The sequence below is a fragment of the Bufo bufo genome, chromosome 4, assembly GCF_905171765.1.
Source record: "Bufo bufo chromosome 4, aBufBuf1.1, whole genome shotgun sequence".
Taxonomy (NCBI): Eukaryota; Metazoa; Chordata; class Amphibia; order Anura; family Bufonidae; genus Bufo; species Bufo bufo.
In genome coordinates, this window is record NC_053392.1 from 218,898,158 (window position 1) to 218,919,804 (window position 21,647).

A 21,647-nucleotide genomic window follows, 5' to 3' on the forward strand; every position below is an offset into this window, starting at 1 on the left:
AAACACCGTACTGAGTATGGATCCCAAAGCACCCACATACAGTACAGACCAAAAGTTCGGACACACCTTCTCATTCAAAGAGTTTTCTTTATTTTCATGACTATGAAAATTGTAGATTCACACTGAAGGCATCAAAACTATGAATTAACACATGTAGAATTATATACATAACAAACAAGTGTGAAACAGCTGAAAATATGTCATATTCTAGGTTCTTCAAAGTAGCCACCTTTTGCTTTAATTACTGCTTTGCACACTCTTGGCATTCTCTGGATGAGCTTCAAGAGGTAGTCCCCTGAAATGGTTTTCACTTCACAGGTGTGCCCTGTCAGCTTTAATAAGTGGGATTTCTTGCCTTATAAATGGGGTTGGGACCATCAGTGGCGTTGAGGAGAAGTCAGGTGGATACACAGCTGATAGTCCTACTGAATAGACTGTTAGAATTTGTATTATGGCAAGAAAAAAGCAGCTAAGTAAAGAAAAACGAGTGGCCATCATTACTTTAAGAAATGAAGGTCAGTCAGTCAGCCGAAAAATTGGGAAAACTTTGAAAGTAAGGGCTATTTGACCATGAAGGAGAGTGATGGGGTGCTGCGCCAGATGACCTGGCCTCCACAGTCACCGGACCTGAACCCAATCGAGATGGTTTGGGGTGAGCTGGACCGCAGAGTGAAGGCAAAAGGGCCAACAAGTGCTAAGCATCTCTGGGAACTCCTTCAAGACTGTTGGAAGACCATTTCAGGGGACTACCTCTTGAAGCTCATCAAGAGAATGCCAAGAGTGTGCAAAGCAGTAATCAAAGCAAAAGGTGGCTACTTTGAAGAACCTAGAATATGACATATTTTCAGTTGTTTCACACTTGTTTGTTATGTATATAATTCCACATGTGTTAATTCATAGTTTTGATGCCTTCATAGTCATGAAAATAAAGAAAACTCTTTGAATGAGAAGGTGTGTCCAAACTTTTGGTCTGTACTGTATATAACATATTGACCTCGGTTTTTGTTATATTTATTTGTTTTGTTTTTTTTCCTTTTCCTTATGTCCTGCTTATTTTTCCTGTTAGAGTACTTTCACACTAGCGGCAGGACGGATCTGACAGGCTGTTCACTCTGTCGGATCCGTCCTGCCGCTATTTTGCCATGCCGCCGGACTGCCACTCCGTCTCCATTGACTATAATGGGGACGGGGGCGGAGCTCCGGCGCAGATCGGCAGTGCACGGCGAGAGGCCTGTTGGATCGGTCCGGCCGCTAGTGTGAAAGTAGCCTTATAGGGTTTTTGTATAGGTTGTAGTTTACCATGACAGGCCTGGGAACCTTCAGAATGCCCCAGGCTGTCATGGTATCCAATCAGAGTCCAGTGATTTAATTGTGGGGTCCCCATTTGGAAGATAGATGAAGTCCCCTTCCTCTGCCTAACTTCACAGATGCCGCAATCGCTATTGACAGTGGCATCTGACCAGGTTTGTTGACCAGGTTGTTGTAATTGTTCAGCGAAGCAGCCTGCTCCATACAATCCCTTACACACTATTACGTACATGTACATGCTAATGCATGAAGGGATTAATGCATGGACAATAACATTGTATTGGGCCCCACTGTACCTACATTTTTTTAATTACTAAAAATGTATTGTTTTTCCACTTTTTTGAATGTAAGCAGCAATATAATAAATGGATGATTTCATTCTAGGGAATGTATACTGTATATCTGCACTGCAATTCTGTAAAATTCTATTTATTACAAGAATGTGTCCACACAACCCCATATGCAGCAAGCTGTGGTGCAATATAGGAGAGATATATTAATGTATGTGCTCCTAGAATCTTACTTTATTTGCATCAAATATATTATGTGTATGTGCCAGAATTTGAACCTATTTGCAACTATCTGCGAGTCAACTTTTCCTCCAAATTGTTGCCTATTCCTACTATACGCCCCCTTTTGTCGCAGTCTTGGACAGATTTTGTCGCATCTTGTGGTCACAAACTATACTAGCTCCAAGGAGGTCTAAAATGTGGTGCAGAATTCTAGGGATCGACCGATTATCGGTTTTACCAATATTGTCAGCCAATATTCAGGATTTTGAACGTTATCAGTATCGGCATCTATTTTGCCGATATACCGATAACGTATCGGGAACAAGGATCGTGCTGCTGACAGCGCTCTCAGTGTTCCCTCAGCAGCACAGGGGAGAAGGAAGCAGTATCTCCCTCCCCCCTGTGCTGCTGCTGCCACCAATGAGATGAGGGAGGACAAGAGGAGGGGCGGGGCTGTGGCCGCTGCGTCAACAATGATTAATACTGGAATTTGGGGGGGCGCACTGCGCCACCAATGTTTTTAATACTGAGGTTTGGGGGGCGCACTGCGCCACCAATGAAGATAACTCTCTCATTAATTCATATACAGGAGGCGGGATCTGGCTGCAGAATCACATAGCCGGCTCCCGACCTCTATGAGCGTTAGCTGCAATCTGCGGTAGTTAACCGCTCAGGTGCGGCACCTGAGGGGTTAACTGCCGCGGATCGCAGCTACTGCTCATAGAGGTCTGGAGCCAGCTATGTGATTCTGCAGCCAGCTCCCGCCTCCTGTATATGAATTAATGAGAGCGTTATCTTCATTGGTGGCGCAGTGCGCCCCCCAAACCTCAGTATTAAAAACATTGGTGGCGCAGTGCGCCCCCCCAAATTCCAGTATTAATCATTGTTGACGCAGCGCGCCCCCCCACCCAAGCCCAGTATTAAAGACATTGGTGGCGCAGTGCACCCCCCCCAACCCCAGTATTAAAGACATTGGTGGCACAGTGCGCCTCCCCACCCAAGCCCCCCAGTATTAATCATTGGTGGCAGTGGCCACAGGGTCCCCTCCTCCTCAGTGGAACCTAGAATATGACATATTTTCAGTTGTTTCACACTTGTTTGTTATGTATATAATTCCACATGTGTTAATTCATAGTTTTGATGCCTTCATAGTCATGAAAATAAAGAAAACTCTTTGAATGAGAAGGTGTGTCCAAACTTTTGGTCTGTACTGTAGCTCCCACAAAAGATGGAAATACGGTAGGTAAGCCTACAAATAATATCAGGAAATAATGATATCAGATGTACACAGCAAACCTAATGCTACAGAGGGGATGAAGTAACATACCCACTCAAAGGATTAACCACCCCTAAGTCACTGTAGGACCAGGAGAAACATAAGGAAAAAGAAAAAAAATATATATATGTATACAGTACAGACCAAAAGTTTGGACACACCTTCTCATTCAAAGAGTTTTCTTTATTTTCATGACTATGAAAATTGTAGATTCCCACTGAAGGCATCAAAACTATGAATGAACACATGTGGAATTATATACATAACAAACAAGTGTAAAACAACTGAAAATATGTCATATTCTAGGTTCCTCAAAGTAGCCACCTTTTGCTTTGATTACTGCTTTGCACACTCTTGGCATTCTCTTGATGAGCTTCAAGATGTAGTCCCCTGAAATGGTTTTCACTTCACAGGTGTGCCCTGTCAGCTTTAATAAGTGGGATTTCTTGCCTTATAAATGGGGTTGGGACCATCAGTTGCGTTGAGGAGAAGTCAGGTGGATGCACAGCTGATAGTCCTACTGAATAGACTGTTAGCTGCTTTTTTCTTGCCATAATACAAATTCTAACAGTCTATTCAGTAGGACTATCAGCTGTGCATCCATTTGTATTATGGCAAGAAAAAAGCAGCTAAGTAAAGAAAAACGAGTGGCCATCATTACTTTAAGAAATGAAGGTCAGTCAGTCAGCCGAAAAATTGGGAAAACTTTGAAAGTAAGGGCTATTTGACCATGAAGGAGAGTGATGGGGTGCTGCGCCAGATGACCTGGCCTCCACAGTCACCGGACCTGAACCCAATCGAGATGGTTTGGGGTGAGCTGGACCGCAGAGTGAAGGCAAAAGGGCCAACAAGTGCTAAGCATCTCTGGGAACTCCTTCAAGACTGTTGGAAGACCATTTCAGGGGACTACCTCTTGAAGCTCATCAAGAGAATGCCAAGAGTGTGCAAAGCAGTAATCAAAGCAAAAGGTGGCTACTTTGAAGAACCTAGAATATGACATATTTTCAGTTGTTAGGGGTTAACTGCCGCGGATCGCAGCTACTGCTCATAGAGGTCTGGAGCCAGCTATGTGATTCTGCAGCCAGCTCCCGCCTCCTGTATATGAATTAATGAGAGCGTTATCTTCATTGGTGGCGCAGTGCGCCCCCCAAACCTCAGTATTAAAAACATTGGTGGCGCAGTGCGCCCCCCCAAATTCCAGTATTAATCATTGTTGACGCAGCGCGCCCCCCCACCCAAGCCCAGTATTAAAGACATTGGTGGCGCAGTGCACCCCCCGCAACCCCAGTATTAAAGACATTGGTGGCACAGTGCGCCTCCCCACCCAAGCCCCCCAGTATTAATCATTGGTGGCAGTGGCCACAGGGTCCCCTCCTCCTCAGTGGCAGTTCCGATCGTTGCCCCAGCAGTGTAAGCCTGGGGCTCTGATCGGTTACCATGGCAGCCAGGACGCTATTGAAGCCCTGGCTGCCATAGTTAGCTCCCTGGCTGCCGTGTGCACAAAGCACAGAGCAGCAGGGACAGTGTGAGGTCCTATTCACCCTGATAGAGATCTATTAGGGTGAATAGGACAAGGGTTCTAGTCCCTAAGGGGGCTAAAAGTTTGTAAAAAAAAACATCAAAATATTAAGTATAAATGAAAAAGAAAGATTTACAAAAAAAAACAAACGTTAACAATAAACATATTCATTTTCAGCAGATTTGCGTAGGAATTTTTATATATTTTTTTTAAATATGAAAAGTCACAGAATATCATTATAAATTATCAGCTATCGGCCTAAAAGTTCACAGATTATCATTATCGGCTCTAAAAAATCAATATCGGTCGATCCCTACAAAATTGTATTAGTAGAAAGCCCTGTGACACATTGTAGTGCAAATAGGCATCTTGTGGTGCATTGTGTCACATCTACCCTTCAGACATACTAAAATATACAACTTTCTAAAACAACATCACAACTTTAGACCAATTCAAACAAAAGCGAGCAGCACTCCAACACGTAATAATGTGAAAAAAAGAAAGTTTATTCACCCATATGGTGTTGCGACGTTTCGGCTCTATACCAGAGCCTTTTTTAAGCAAAGTCACAGAACAAAGTGAACAAGCTATATACCCACAAAACATTACATCATTGTGTCACATGACTAATACATCAATCAGTAATTTTAACCCTTAAATGTGTCAACAATACATCAATTGCAAAAAGTACAAAATGTCTGTGTCTACAATTCATTATTAAAATATCTCATATTCCATATCTAATTAATAAATTTTCCAAATACAATTCATAAACTATTGTGTCCAAGCGTACTGCTTTCTTAAAAATTCCTACATTCAGCATTGAACTAGTTAAAAATCTAAAGTGCCAGGTGCTAATGATTAAATGCGCTGAGGGGGAATAACATCTATGTTGTGTAAGGACACACTGACCCGGTGCAACGCGATCCCATGTGCGCTTCTATGCTGGCATTGGCATTAGCGTCTAGAGAACAACCTTAAAGGGCTTCTGTCAGCCCACTAAACCGTTTTTGTTTTTTTTGCTTAATAATAACCCCTACACTGCGATTTATCCATACATAAGTAAAATAAGAATTTTGGTTCAGTAGAATTTGCTAAAACCCTATTTTTATAATATGTAAATTACCTTGCTACCAGCAAGTAGGGCGGCTACTTGCTGGTAGCAGCCGCATCCTCCGATGGTAATGACGCCCCCTCTGCTTGTTGATTGACAGGGCCAGCGGACGGGATCTTTCTCCGCTGGCCCTGCCTGTTTTCATTCAATATCTGGCGCCTGCGCCGCGGCCGTATCTATCTTCAATCGGCGCAGGTGCACTGAGAGGCGGCCGCTTCATCCTTAATGCGCCTGCGCCGGGTGTAGATGTGACGTCATCGGCGCAGGCGCATTGAGGATGAAGCGGCCGAGTGAGTGGCCGCCTCTCAGTGCGCCTGCGCCGATTGAAGATAGGTACGGCCGCGGCGCAGGCGCCAGATATTGAATGAAAACAGGCAGGGCCAGCGGAGAAAGATCCCGTCCGCTGGCCCTGTCAATCAACAAGCGGAGGGGGCGTCATTACCATCGGAGGATGTGGCTGCTACCAGCAAGTAGCCGCCCTACTTGCTGGTAGCAAGGTAATTTACATATTATAAAAATAGGGTTTTAGCAAATTCTACTGAACCAAAATTCTTATTTTACTTATGTATGGATAAATCACAGTGTAGGGGTTATTATTAAGCAAAAAAAAAAAATACGGTTTAGTGGGCTGACAGAAGCCCTTTAAGGTTTAAAATTGTAGGATTTCACTAGTTCTACGACGTAAAGTCGTGATTTTAGTAAGACACGGAGGCGAGTATTGCTTTCTCTTTCTTTACTTAAAATATAGCAGCAACAGACACAGGAAGAGAAAAAAACACCTAGTGACCAAGGCAACAGGCCACTGCTTCCTGACCCAGCCAGTATAAGAACCAGCTCCACCTAACAGTCCTCCTCTTTCTTTGTAATAACTAAAGCGAACAGGTGAACCAAGATCCGGAAACTGTGGAACTCCAAACGACCCACTGGAACTGGAACCATAGAACCTGGAAACTGAATGACTCTGGTTTGACTTGCCAACGTAGAACTATCTGCATGGCGATGAAACCAAGGAAACCCTGAGAAAATGGATACCGAAGGCATCAACCTAAAGGGAAGAAAAGAAAAATGTGGCGAATCAAGACCGTCCTACCAACGAGGGACAATCTGCCATAGCTGGAAACATGTGCATACAACAAAATTGCAATTCAACATTACACTTGAGATAATGTACTTACCATACCCCAGAGGAATCAAGGGCGGGAGAAACCAAAGGGTGGGTCAATACTCGCCTCCATGTCTTACTAAAATCACGACTTTACATCGTAGAACTAGTAAAATCCTACAATTTTATCCCAGACACGGAGGCTTCGTATTGCAAGTTCAAAGCTGCATGACCACCGTAGAAAAAATATGAGGCGACGGGCGGAAGTAAAAATCCCGAAAAGTGGACTCCCGCGACCAATCGGCCGCCCTTAAGATGTCTTGCAACCGCGCCCCTGACGCCATCATGGAGGTGGCCGAAGCACTACGTGTGGAATGGGCCGTAAAGACGGAAGTGTCCACACCCGCAAGCGAAAGGATCCATTTGACCCAACGTGCCAAGGTGGTTCTAGACACCGGAGCAAAGGGGGAACGATACGAGAGAAAAAGATTGGGACAAGCGGAAGAATGGTGGACAGCTGTTCTGGACTCGTATTCACGAAGGCAGGCAACCGGGCACAGAGCTGGCCTCGTCAGAAAAGCCGGATAAGAGACCAAGCGTGATGACGTCTTAGTACGCCTAGAGATGTGAAAGGTCACCCCCTCCGGAGTGAACGACCTAGCGGTAAAATCCAAGGCTTGTACGTCAGAAACCCGTTTGCAGGAAACCAAACACAAGAGGGAAACCAACTTAGTTGGCGCAGGGAGAGATCCGTGTTGGAAGGCCAGGAAGAATAAAGTGACAGCACACAGGATACATCCCAGGTGGAAGAATACCTAGGTCTGGGAGGACGAGACAGGCGAGCCCCTTTAAGCAGTCGACACACTAACGGGTGTTGCCCAGCCGGGCAGCCATTAAAACCCTGGTGCGCCGAGTAAATGGCCGATCTGTACACATTAATGGTACGATAAGCCCGACCCTCCTCGAATAATGACAACAAGAATTGGAGGACGTCTGAAACAGGGGCTGATACAGGATTCAGGTTTCGTCCCATGCACCAGCCAGCCCATGCCTTCCAGGCGGACCGATATGATCGCCTAGTTCCGGGAGCCCAAGCGTTGGCCAATAAGCGTCTAGTCGAGACCGGAAGTCCCTGGAAAACCCAGGGGACCCCGAAATCCTCCAGGCCAGGAGGGGCAAGGAGCCCTCCAACAGGAGGGGGTGAAACTGACCGTGGGGACCCAACACGAGATCCGGAAGCTCCGGCAACAGCCTGGGGATATCCACCGCCAACTCCAGGAGTTGTGGAAACCATGCCTGAGACCTCCAGAACGGGGTTAATAGGACCAACTCTGCCGATTGGCGCCTGACCTGAAGGAGCACCCTGGGAATCAGGGCAAACGGAGGGAAAGCGTAGAGAAGCGAGTTGGACCAATCCTGGAGGAACGCGTCTACAGCTTCCTCCGCCGGATCCGGCCGTCAGCTGTAAAACCGCGGAAGTTGGGTGTTGAGCCGGGATGCGAAAAGGTTGATGGACAACGGGCCCCACAGAGAACAGATAGCCAAGAAGACTTCTACCTTGAGCTTCCAATCGCTGCTGTTCGACCAGTGACGAGAGCTCCAATCTGCCTCGAAATTGTGGAGGCCCGGAAGATAGTCCGCCCGGACGAGCAGGTTTCTGGAAAAACAATAGTTCCAAAAGTCCTTCGCTAAACGAGCCAGCAAAGCAGAGCGAGTGCCGTCCAAGTGGTTGACCTACCTCACAGCGGACACATTGTCCATGCGAAGGCTTATGCACGCATTCACGGTATTGCTCGTAAAACTCCTGATTGCGAAGGATCCGGCTAGCAACTCGAGGGCATTGATGTGGAGGTTAGACTCCTCCTGCGACCAAAGGCCCCCAGTGGACACCCCGTCGCAATGGGCTCCCCAGCCGAGGAGGCTGGCGTCGGAGTCCACCGTGAAATCCGGCCGAGAGCCAAAGATGGCTCTGCCGTTCCAGGCCGACAGGTTGTGGATCCACCAAGACAGTTTGTTTCGCGTCTCCACGTCCAAGGAGACCATGTCTGCATAGGAGGCTCCCCTGCGAAGATGGGCAATCTTCAGGCGTTGGAGAGCCCGATAATGGAGGGGTGCTGGGAAGACCGCCTGAATGGAAGAGGAAAGGAGGCCAATTATGCGGGCCAGGTGGCGAAGCGAAAGTTGGCGACAACGTAAAGTGCGTCGCAATTCTTTGCAGATCGCACGTACTTTTGCCAGGGGAAGGCTGAGGGATTCCGACTCCGAATCCACTAGGAAACCCAGGAATTCCATGCGCCTGGACGGGGACAGGCAGGACTTCTCCCGGTTGAGAAGGAACCCTAGCCGCGAGAGGAGGTCTGTAGTCCATTGAAGATGGGACAGTAACATCTCTCGGCTCCGGGCCATGAGAAGGATGTCGTCCAGATAGATGATAAGACGGACACCCCTGCCCCAAACCAAGACACTACTGGGCGCATGAGCTTGGTGAAACACCAAGGAGCCGAAGAGAGGCCAAAGGGTAGACATGCAAAGCGCCAGACCACCTTGTCCCAGAGGAACCTGAGAAGGTCTCTGGATGAATTCGCAATCGGCACCATAAGATATGCGTCTTGGAGGTCTAATTTTACCATCCAATCCCCCGGAAGCAGCAGTTCCCGCAGGAGGTGAATGCCTTCTATTTTGAAGTGCCGGTAACATGCTAGAGCATTTAGAGCGCGGAGGTTGATGACCGGATGCATCTGACCTCCTTTTTTCTCCACCAGAAAAATATTGCTTAATACCCCCAACGAAGAGGAGGGGGCCCGTTCTATGGCCCCTTTGCGGCACAGGGCGGTAAGCTCCTCCTGGACCAAAGCGTGGTCCGCCGAGGACAGAACTATCAGGTGGGGGAGCGGAATGTGGTCTGGGGAGTCTATCAGGTCTATCTGAAAACCCCTGACCGTGGAGAGGACCCAACTGTCCGCGGTGATGATCTGCCAGGCAGGTAAAAAATGACAGAGTCTGCCCCCTATAGGTGGATTGAAAGAAACATGAGGAAGCGGCATTCTTACCGTACGGGCGTCTAGATCCGGGAGTGCCTCTGAAACCTCGGGAACGCCATGGTCTTCCACGGGAAGGGAAGAACGGGTTGTGCTGGCGTGACTCCTGGAAGGAGGATCCCTGGAAGCCAGACGACTGAGAAAAGGAGCCTCGGCCCCCGGTACGGGCCTGGTTGGATGACCGGCCGGACAGACGGCCCCTGACACTGCCGGCCCTGTTAGAGACCCGGCCCTGAAAAACTCTTCTCATTGAAGATTGTGCCTTGTCCAGGGTTATGAAGGCCCCTACATAGCGAGCTAGGTCTTTAATAAAAGAGTCTCCAAACAAGAGACCCTGGACCTCTTTGCCCGGCTCAGTGAGGGCGAGATTTGCCAGTTTGGGCTCTATTTTAAACAGGATGGCCTTACGTCTTTCAATTGACAGAGAAGTGTTGACACTCCCAGCCATACAAATTGCCCGTTGCACCCAACCACGGAGTTCCTCCGGGTCGACTTGTGTATTTTCCGCTCTAGCGGATTCAGCTAAGTCAAATAATTTCGCCACCGGGCCGAAAATATCAAGCAGCTTGTCCTGGCAAGCTTTTAACGCGGATTCCAGTCCCTTACGGGGGTTCCAACCTAGTTTGGCTAAGAACTGCGTCATCTTAGGGTGCACCGTAGGGGTATCGCACACCTTATTGCGGACAATCGACCTAGGACATTCCGCTTTCAGTTTATTATGGGCCGCCTTACTGAGCGGGCGGCGGACCCAGGATTCTAGGTAACTGGACACGTGGTCTGCCGGGAGCCATTCCGCGGACCTAGGGTGGTGTAAGGCGTCCGGGTCAAACAAAGGATCCCCAAAAGGGTCAGTGAGCACCCCTTCTGCGTTCGCGGAGCGTACAGTGGGTGAGCTAGACATTTGCAGTGGTGGGTTAGACGGACCCGGGACCTCCATCTCCATGGCGTCCTCCGAATCGTGCACGTACTCATCAACAGCCTCCACGCGATTTCTGAGTCGGAGTCGCTCTCATGTTGTGCTCTGCGTTCTGCCTGGCGTGGTAAGGCTCTTTTGCGTGGACGAGACACGCTATCCTGTGGGTGAGACACGTCACCAATTTATAAGGGTTCTGGAGGTTTGAGCATCATTATGTGAGTCATCTCCCGCAGGGGGTACATCATGCCATGAGTGTGAACTCTGAGCTGCGCACTGAGCGCCAGAGGAGTGTGCTAGGAGTGCCTGGGACAGTGTGTGGGAGATGTTGGCAGAGACCGAACCCATGGCAGATGCAATCGCATCAGCCACTGCCTTCTGGAAAATTGATGGGTCCCCAGAGGTGGTTAGACTGGGGACAGATGGGGTACTGATTGTCCCAGACTGAGGGACAGCAAAGGCCTGAGGGGAAACGCCTGAGGGGAGGGGGGAGAGGAGTGGTCGGATCAGACATGATACCGCCACAAGATGGGAGACACTAAACTGACCTAAGGATCTAACCTGATAAAACGAGCAAGCGCACAGATGAGAGCGCGATACAGGGAGCGATGTCCGCAGGGCACGGCAGGCAGTGTGAGCAACAAGATGGATGCCGAAGTCGCGCGAGACTTCCGGCCTCCGGGACGCGCGCGCTGACGCAATCTCGCGAGACTTCCGGCGTTACAGCCGGAGTCATGGCGAGAGAGCAGAGGAAAGCGCAGCCAGAGCGGGCAGCGTAGAGGGACCCAGACCGGCGAAAAAACGCACAGCGGGTCAGGGACAGAAGGCGGTAGGTGTACCCAAAGGTTAAGCAATATAAGAGCAATCAATAAAACGAATCACAGTAAAGAATTCCAGCGAAGATACAAACACTAGAGGAATACTTATCTCCTCCTGTGAGCAGCAAAGAAAGAGGAGGACTGTTAGGTGGAGCTGGTTCTTATACTGGCTGGGTCAGGGAGGAGTGGCCTGTTGCCTTGGTCACTAGGTGTTTTTTTCTCTTCCTGTGTCTGTTGCTGCTATAATTTAAGTAAAGAAAGAGAAAGCAATACGAAGCCTCCGTGTCTGGGATAAAATCGAGTCAGAGGTGGGGAAGCCGTTTAAATGGAACAGAGACCTGGAGGATTACAAAAGGGGCCAGATTTACACATGGCACATGGACCATGTGGATAACCAATCGCAGCGCACAGCTCACAGCCTGGGAGGTTTTTTTCTCCCAGGCTGTGAGCTGTGCGCTGCGATTGGCCAGCGCTGCAGCCTAGGAGAAGGAGACGCCCACAGGACAAGGGAAGACCCGCCTACTATAACTTAAAAAGCAAAGGTACCGGAGCCTATAACGGTAGAACGGAGCGGCGCCCGGGGATAATAGTAAGTGCAGTGAGATCCCCGGGCGCCGCTCTATATGGCAGCATACTCAGTTCACATAGTTTATACAGGTCCTCTTTAACTGGTTTAAGTTGAATATTGATTTATTATCTTTTTTCCGTAGTATCAAACTAAAAACGTGGTTTAAGAACAAGGTACATGAGGATACATCCCGATTGAGTGACTTTTCAATGGGGATGGTTGGTGTTTCCACAAAAAGCTATTTCAATCCAATTGTGAATGAGCCTGCAATAGAAGCTTATACAACTGCTGTTAAATCAGATATTGATTTGCTCAAAGCCACATATTTGGATGTTGACTTTTAGCATCCCAATCTTGCCTCATTGGAAGTGGAGGCCTTAGTGCAAATAAATAAAGACTCCACTATAACTGAGAAGCCCCTGACAAAGGTGGTGCTGTAGTAGTCATGGATACATGTAAATATATAGCAGAGGACAACTCAGCGACACCGAGGTCTATGGTATCCTTGATTCTAATTACAAATTTGAGATAGGGAGAGTGCTAAAACAGAGTCTGACTGAAGCATTGGTGCCAGGTGTCATTGATAAAGATCTCATGGAATATCTCATAGTGACACATCCAGTCACTCCAGTTCTATATGTATTACCCAAAAATTCACAATACCCTTATTGATCCTCCTGGACCCCCCATTGTTTCGGGTTCAGACTCTATATTTGTCACACATTTTTTTGGATAGGATATTACGCAGTTATGCAACAGGTGGGAACTCTTACATATGGGATATCTCAGATTTTTTAATAAAATTGGGGGAAGTTGATATATCACAGATAAAAATGCCAATTTTGGAGTCATTTGATGTAACCTCGTTATATACGTCTATTGACCATGTTAAGGGTATAGCTGCAGTGACACGAATGTTACATTCATCCTCACTTTCTGATGCAGCTTGCAAGTTCATTGTGGAATTGTTGAATATCATTTTGAAATACAACTATTTTTTGTTTCAGGATACGTTTTATATACAAAAAAATAGGGTATGGCCATGAGGCCTAATATGGCCCCAACCTACGCAAATATGAATATGCGAGCCTTTGAGGAGGATGTCGTCTATCGGTCTCACCACTTCGGACAGGTTCTGAGGTGGTGGAGATATATAGACGACGTCTTCCTCATTTGGATTGGAGAGGAGAGTTAATTGCTTGATTTTCATAAAGCTTTGAACAGTGTTGAGAACACTCTACAATTTACTCTAGTTTATCCCACTATGGAATTACAATTCTTGGATACTAGGGTAGTTCTCATGGATGGTAAATTACATACTGAGTTATACACAAAACCTACCGATAAAAACACAATTCTTTCCTACAGTAGCTGTCATCCTAGGAAGATGATTAGATACCTGCCATATTCACAAATGCTCAGAGCCAGACGTATAGAGTCTGAGCCTGATAGAGTAGAGACCACATTGAACTCAATGGTGAAGAAGTTTACACAACAAGGAAATCCTAATAAACTGCTAGATGAACACAAAGAAGCAGTTAAAAACTGGATAGGAAAAATATACTTATTAATCAGAGACCCATACCCAAGGTTACTAGGCTTCCATTTATTTCTACATACACGGAAGCAACTGGTGCCATTAGTAACATCATTAGACGTCATTGGCATATTCTTGAAGGCTGTATTAAGGAAGTACCAGAGTTTAAATCCCCCCCTCTATTTTCCTATCGTAGGTCCAAGAGTTTACGGGACCAGTTGGTCAAAGCTGACATTGGTTCCACAAAAAATGTTAGACAGAGTACATTGACACAACCAGGGCTGGGTTGTTACCCTTGCCTTAGTTGTGTAAATTGCCGATACATGTGCAAGGGTAAAACCTTTGTACACCCAGGCACAGGGGTATCGTATCCCATTCGCTTCCATCTCATCTGTGATTCTGATTTTGTTATATATGTTCTATCATGCCCTTGCAATGTCTTATATATTGGTGAAACCTCCACAGATTTCAAAACTCGCTTGAATAACCATCGCACCACAATTAGAAAGAAACGTCTTGACTTACCTTTGTCCAAACATTTTACTGAATTGAAACATCTTGGGAGGGATTTAAAGTGCAGAATTATAGATCATATCCCCATGCCCAGTGAGGGGGCAACTGAATGAATTTACTTAAAAGGAAGGAGTTACAATGGATCTATATCCTCAACACTTTGAGACCTAATGGTCTCAATGTTGATTATAAAGTTGGGAATGTACAGTGAGGGTAGCTTGCCCTACTCTCTATTTGAATCCACTGCATGCGTGTAAGGTTGTATTTTTTGGGACAGACATAAATGTCTAATCCTTTAAGAATTGTTTACTAATTTCTCATTTTCTTTCTTTCTTTATTTTAGATAATGCGATGGGTATGGAATGACACAAGGACGTTTGTGGGATACACTGGTCTGATGGCTACATGATCCTATGGATATGCATAATAGATATATTTTTTGTGTTTTACTGTATGTACCCGGATTGCGTACTCTGGTTATGGACGGCTCTTCCGAGTGTGATATCTTTAGTGTATGAATACATTTCTGTAGAGGAGATCCCTCTTCCGCTGTGCTTTTTAGAATCCATAGGGATAACAGCAATAGATGCGGCAATTGTTTGCTAGTCTCCATCCGACTTTCCCTGTGTTGGTTAAGAATAGCATGCACCTGACGGTGAACAGCTGTCTCTTACGTTGATTCACTATTAAACAGCCCGTGTGTTTGAAAAGTATGAATTACATTGGCCGGATGGATATAATCGGGACCTACACGAAGTCCCGGCGCCTGTGCTGTGGCATGTGTGGTCAGCGACCTTTTCCAATATGGAAGCTGGATGGGAGAACCGGTCTGTGCAAACTCCAGTACAGCTCATTTTCGTCATGATGACGTGGGCATGCGTAGTGAGGTTCTCTAGACGCCAATGCCGGCATTGAAACGCACATGGGAGCGCGTTGCAACGGTTCAGTGGGTCCTTACATAACATAGATGTTATTCACCCTCAGCGCATTTAATCATTAGCACCTGGCACTTTAGATTTTTAACTAGTTCAATGCTGAATGTACACATGCATATGCACCTTGTAACATAGTAGATAAGGCCGAAAAAATACATCTGTCCATCCAGTTCGGCCTGCCATCCTGAAAGTTGATCCAGAGGAAGGCAAAAAAAAAACTGAGGTAGAAGCCAATTTACCCCACTTAATGAGAAAAAAATTCCTTCCCGACTCCAATCAGGCAATCAGAATAACTCCCTGGATCAACGACCCCTTTCTAGTAGCTATAGCCTGTAATATTATTACGCTCCAGAATCACATCCAGGACCCTCTTGAATTCCTTTATTGTACTCACCATCACCACCTCCTCAGGCACAGAGTTCCATAGTCTCACTGCTCTTACCGTAAAGAATCCTCTTCTGTGTGTATGTAGGAATTTTTAAGTTTATGAATTGTATTTGGATAATTTATTAATTAGATATGGAATATGAGATATTTTAATAATGAATTGTACACACATAGACATTTTGTACTTTTTGCAATTGATGTATTGACACATTTAAGGGTTAAATTCACTGATTGATGTATTAGTCATGTGACACTATGATGTAATGTTTTGTGGGTATATAGCTTGTTCACTTTTTCCTGTGACTTTGCTTGAGAAAGGCTCAGGTATATAGAGAGAAACGTCGCAACACAATATGGGGGAATAAACTTTATTTTTTACACTTTATTACGTGTTGGAGTGCTGCTCGCTTTTAGTATATATATATATATTTATATTACTAAAAGCGAGCAGCACTCCAACACGTAATAAAGTGGAAAAAAGAAAGTTTATTCACCCATATTGTGTTGCGACATTTCTCTCTATATACCAGAGCCATATATATATATATATATATATATATGTATATATATTTTTTTTTACTATACCGTATATTACAAATACATGTATGATTTTTATTTTTTGGGGACAACGAGATCATGATGAAAAACATTTGTTTTTAACATTGCTGACTGCAATATAACTAGGGCTTCTATCACACAATACTTCTTGTTTACACTCCTGACTAAAAAAGTTTAGACCCCCCCCCCCCTCTATTTAGTTAGTTGAAACACACAGTTATTAACTTCAAACGCTATTGATTCCCACATTATTTGGCAGAACAATGAAGGACTTACCTGGCAAAGTAGCAAACTGTCTGTGTAGCTGTTCCATGATATCGACAGCGAGCAGCGGCCTGATCTCTTGCTGCATAATTTCATCTGTAGATTTAATGAAAAATCCTAATTGAGTCACATCAGCACAATATCACTGACCAAACATGCAATGCAGAAGAGAGAGTGACAGCTCAGCTGTTTCCACATAATTTCTAGCTGTAAACAGCCTTCTTCTATCCCCTCTGTAGTTGTTTTAGTGTGTAAATGCATAACCCCAGTCTCACATATCGCAGTCATTTATTCATACGTAGCTATATCTCCTCTTCATGTTTAACTCTGAGAATAGAGCCTTGCTAAACTTTTGGATACAGTTCTCTGACCAGCCTTTGCCCCTAAGCACTCTACAGAAACCAGGCTTGGCTTGGTCGTGAATGGTTTCGCTGTGTGGTAGACGGCCGCCAGGACCTAGCTCCTCCATGAGGCTTCACGACTTACACTGGGTCCTCTTTGTTATACACTGTGCTCACTGAACTTTTCTGAAGTTTATTCTTTCATGATTGTGTTAAGTGAATAGTTCTGCAAAGGAATAAGGAATTGACTAATGCTAAAAATAAAGGATAACATCGTTTAACTAGAAAGCTGATGCTGGTCACATCTCGAAATGCATAGTCTAGGAGAATTTCACATCAAATTCCCAAGCTTTCAAAAAACACACACAAAGTAAATGTTCAGACCATGACTGTATCTCATAGGAAAAAGAAAATGATGCTGGATCAGCTGAATGGGACAGAAAATGAGGTGGATTTTCCCTTACACTGTTGTTCCTATTTCTTCTTCCAGACGACTTTATTAAATTTCAGAGCTGAAATATGAAACCCGCAAGCCTGAACCATATTGAAAGTTCAGACACAGGATAGGTTTGGATACAGTAAGAGTAGGTATGAAGGAAACACTACACTAAAAAAAATATAGTACAGGAACTGGGTTGGTATGATATATGGCAGGAACAAGACCATGTGTTTTTTATAAGTGCACAAACCTTTATCACGTATAGATATGTGTATTCTCCGTTATCTGTGGTGTGTGGATTAACTGACCCACTTTCAAGTGGTAGGATGAGACCGCATCTTTTTTGGGGTTGATCTTTTGGATGCAAATGAAAAGATCAAAATGAAATTGTGTGATTATTATTTTTTTATATCAACAGAGGTTTAGGCCTCTTTCACACGGGCGTCGAGTGTGAGGACTGGATAGGATGTGGGTATGTTGCAGGAAAATGCACGATTTTTCCGCGCGAGTGCAAAGCGTTTTAATGCGTTTTGCATGCGCGTGAGAAAAATCGGCATGTTTGGTACCCAGACCCGAACCCGGACTTCTTCACAGAAGTTCGGGTTTGGGTTAGGTGTTGTGTAGATTTTATTATTTTCCCTTATAACATGGTTATAAGGGAAAATAATAGCATTCTTAATACAGAATGCTAAGTAAATTAGGGATGGAGGGGTAAAAAAATTTATAAAAAAAATTCTCACCTCATCCACTTGTTCGCGCAGCCCGGCTTGTCTTCTTTCTTCTTCTTTGAGGACCTGGGAGAAAAGGACCTTTGGTGACGTCACTGCGCTCATCACATGGTCCATAACCATGGTGATGGGCCATGTGATTGCCATGTGATGGCTCAGCGCTCATCATATGGTCCATCACATGGTCCATCACCATGGTGATAGACTATGTGATGAGCGCAGTGACGTCACCAAAGGTCCTTTTCCTCCCAGGTCCTCAAAGAAGAAGAATAAAGACAAGTCGGGCTTCGCGAACAAGTGGATAAGGTGAGTTAAAAAAAAATATTTTTTTTTTTAACCCCTCCATCCCTAATTTACTTAGCATTCTGTATTAATAATGCTATTGTTTTCCCTTATAACCATGTTATAAGGGAAAATAATAAAGATCGGGTCCCCATCCTGATCATCACCTAGCAACCATGTGTGAAAATCGCACCGCATCCAGTGCGGATTTTCACGCAGCCCCAATTCGCTTCTATGGGACCTGCGTTGCGTGACAAACGCACAATATAGAGCTTGCTGCGATTTTCACGCAATGCACAAGTGATGCGTGAAAATCACCGCTCATGTGCACAGCCCCATTGGAGTAAATGGGTCCGGATTCAGTGCGGGTGCAATGCGTTCACCTTACGCATTGCACCCGCGTGGAATTCTCGCCCGTGTGAAAGGGGCCTTAGTGTCAGGACTGATAGTATGGGAAACATTTAAGGAGTATTATAAAGAAATTATTATTAAGGAACTTGGTTGGTATAAAAAAAGTATTAAGAAACAAGAGGTGAATTAAGAAATTGTATTTAAAAGAATGAAGTACAGTATATTATAGATACATCAGATGATTCCTATAAAGCAGGCATGCTCAACCTGCGGACCTCCAGCAAATCTACAACTACTAGCATACTCTAATAGCTGCAGGCTGTCCAGGCATGCTGGGAGTTGTAGTTTTGCAACAGCTGGAGGGTCGCAGGTTGGGCATCCTTGCTATAAAGAATGGCAGGAGGCTATTAAGGTTTATAAGAATTTTACATTGTCTGAATCCTTGAAAACCCAACAGTTCTTGAACTGAAATGGGCCTATGAAGCTAGTATCCTAAGTAAGATGCTTGCCAATATTATCACAAATCAACAAGGCAAAAAAGATATATTACCAATAAAGACAGGAAAATGAATGATACCCAAAATTGATCTGATTGTGGTGTTCTGGGGGAAAGTGGAAGGGGAACCCTTTCTTAAAGAAAATGGCCAGTAGGCATAGTAGTATATGGTGAAACTGATAACTGATTTAGTATATAAATAACAATTAGTCCTCATGCACACGACCGTGCCGTTTTTTGCGGGTCCGGGCGCCGGCAATATAAATGCCTATTCTTGTCCGCATAACCCGGACAAGAATAGGACATGTTATATTTTTTTTAGCGGGGCCGCGTAATGGAGCCGTGGATGCGGACAGCACACGGAGTGCTGTCCGCATCTTTTGCGGCCCCATTGAAATTAATGGGTCCACATCCGAGCCGCCAAAACGGCGGCTCGGATGTGGACCCAAACAACGGTCGTGTGCATGAGGCCTTAGAATGATATAATCGATTTATTCTATTACATTTATAGTAAGACCAGCACCATTGATGTAGAATAATATTAAATTATATTTAAAATATTGTTTAACGCCTGAATGGCTGGGATACATGTTTTCCTTTGTGTTATACTTTGCTTATCACATGAAAAGAGAAGGATTGTCAGTTAACTGTTCACATGTATGAAATGGTGATGCGCTTTATCAATGGGTACAGCAGCAAACAATAATGTACCCAAGAAAACGGAGGTTTAATACAGCCGTAATTTAGTATAACAGAAAGCATTAACAGAAAATGGTTACCAATGTTTTCAGAAATATTCCTAAAGACCCTTATGAAGGTGTAAATGCCCAAAGAACACATGAATCATGTAGCACTGTCTAAACACACACTACAGAGTATAAGAGAATATGTGTACATACACTTCCTGGCAGCATATTCAAGGTTAAGGCACCTTCCAAGGAAATAATGATATGATGCCATCTCTCCTTCTGTTATCCGAACCAAGGTGAATAGCTTTACATTTTTGGGCATCTGCTGGCCACATCTTGAACACCAGTATGCCATGGACAGAGGAAGAAGCAGCTGTGACACATAGCCTGCACTGCATACAAGGTCTTATCCCTGAGCCAGGCACTTATCTCTCTTAAGACTACAGGAGGATATATTCTTCAGAGACAACTCACTGGTGATACCAGTAAATACCTTGACAGCTTATTGACTATTGTGTTTTCCATAAATTGTCAGTGATCTTTCTAAAAATAGCACAAGCATTGCTATGAAGGTCCACCGATGGTCACTTGCTGGGCACAGCGATGAGAAATAAAAAAACAATCATTGGTGCTGATATCCTGACATGTCACAGCCACTGCACTTTCCCTGGGGACTATGGAAAAGGGTGAGAGCACCTCTTCCCCACTCCCCCTTCTCCATGGTAGCCTATTCAGTCATAGATTAAAAAGGACCCATAACCTCTACTGACATGTAGGTTTTATTAACTATTTGCATCCTGCTTGCAATAAGAATTCCCAAGCATCTATCCTTATGAATCTATCATGTGCCATTCCTTTATTATTCCTGCTTGAAATTATGAATAAATTACTAGCAGTTTGCAATGAAGGGGGTACAAATGTCCCTGCACAGTCTGACACTATCCACTCTGTGCCGGCAGTGTCAGACTGTGCAGGGACACACGCCCAATTGGTAACAACCATCTGGACTTTTATTACAAAATGCTAGTAATTCATTCATAACTTCTAGCAGGAATAATACAACGTAGAGACGTCATAACAATAGATGCTCCAATCCCCAATGGGGATTGTGAGTAGTTGCTATAATAAACATGTCAGGAGATGTTACATATTCTCTTTAAAGAAAATGTATATCTCAAAAGCATACAGTATGTGCCATAAGAAGAGCCACTGATGCTGCAACAAAGACCAGAAGGAACATACAGTTGCAAGAAAAAGTATGTGAACCCTTTGGAATGATATGGATTTCTGCACAAATTGGTCATAAAATGTGATCTTATCTTCATCTAAGTCACAACAATAGACAACCACAGTCTGCTTAAACTAATAACACACAAAGAATTAAATGTTACCATGTTTTTATTGAACACACCATGTAAACATTCACAGTGCAGGTGGAAAAAGTATGTGAACCCCTAGACTAATGACATCTCCAAGAGCTAATTGGAGTGAGGTGTCAGCCAACTGGAGTCCAATCAATGAGATGAGATTGGAGGTGTTGGTTACAGCTGCCCTGCCCTATAAAAAACACACCAGTTCTGGGTTTGCTTTTCACAAGAAGCATTGCCTGATATGAATGATGCCTCGCACAAAAGAGTTCTCAGAAGACCTACGATTAAGAATTGTTCACTTGCATAAAGCTGGAAAGGGTTATAAAAGTATCTTGAAAAGCCTTGCTGTTCATCAGTCCACGGTAAGACAAATTGTCTATAAATGGAGAAAGTTCAGCACTGCTGCTACTCTCCCTAGGAGTGGCCGTCCTGTAAAGATGACTGCAAGAGCACAGCGCAGACTGCTCAATGAGGTGAAGAAGAATCCTAGAGTGTCAGCTAAAGACTTACAAAAGTCTCTGGCATATGCTAACATCCCTGTTAGCGAATCTACGATACGTAAAACACTAAACAAGAATGGATTTCCTGG

General features: G+C 44.8%; 1 protein-coding gene across 1 annotated transcript in view; it reads right to left on the reverse strand.

Annotated features, from left to right (window-relative positions):
* MCF2L2 (MCF.2 cell line derived transforming sequence-like 2) overlaps positions 1-21,647 on the reverse strand; it is a 554,965-nt gene that overhangs the window by 462,952 nt on the left and 70,366 nt on the right. Inside the window, 1 exon segment of the mRNA XM_040428287.1 lies at positions 16,375-16,458. Coding sequence (XP_040284221.1) covers positions 16,375-16,458 — 84 coding nt within the window.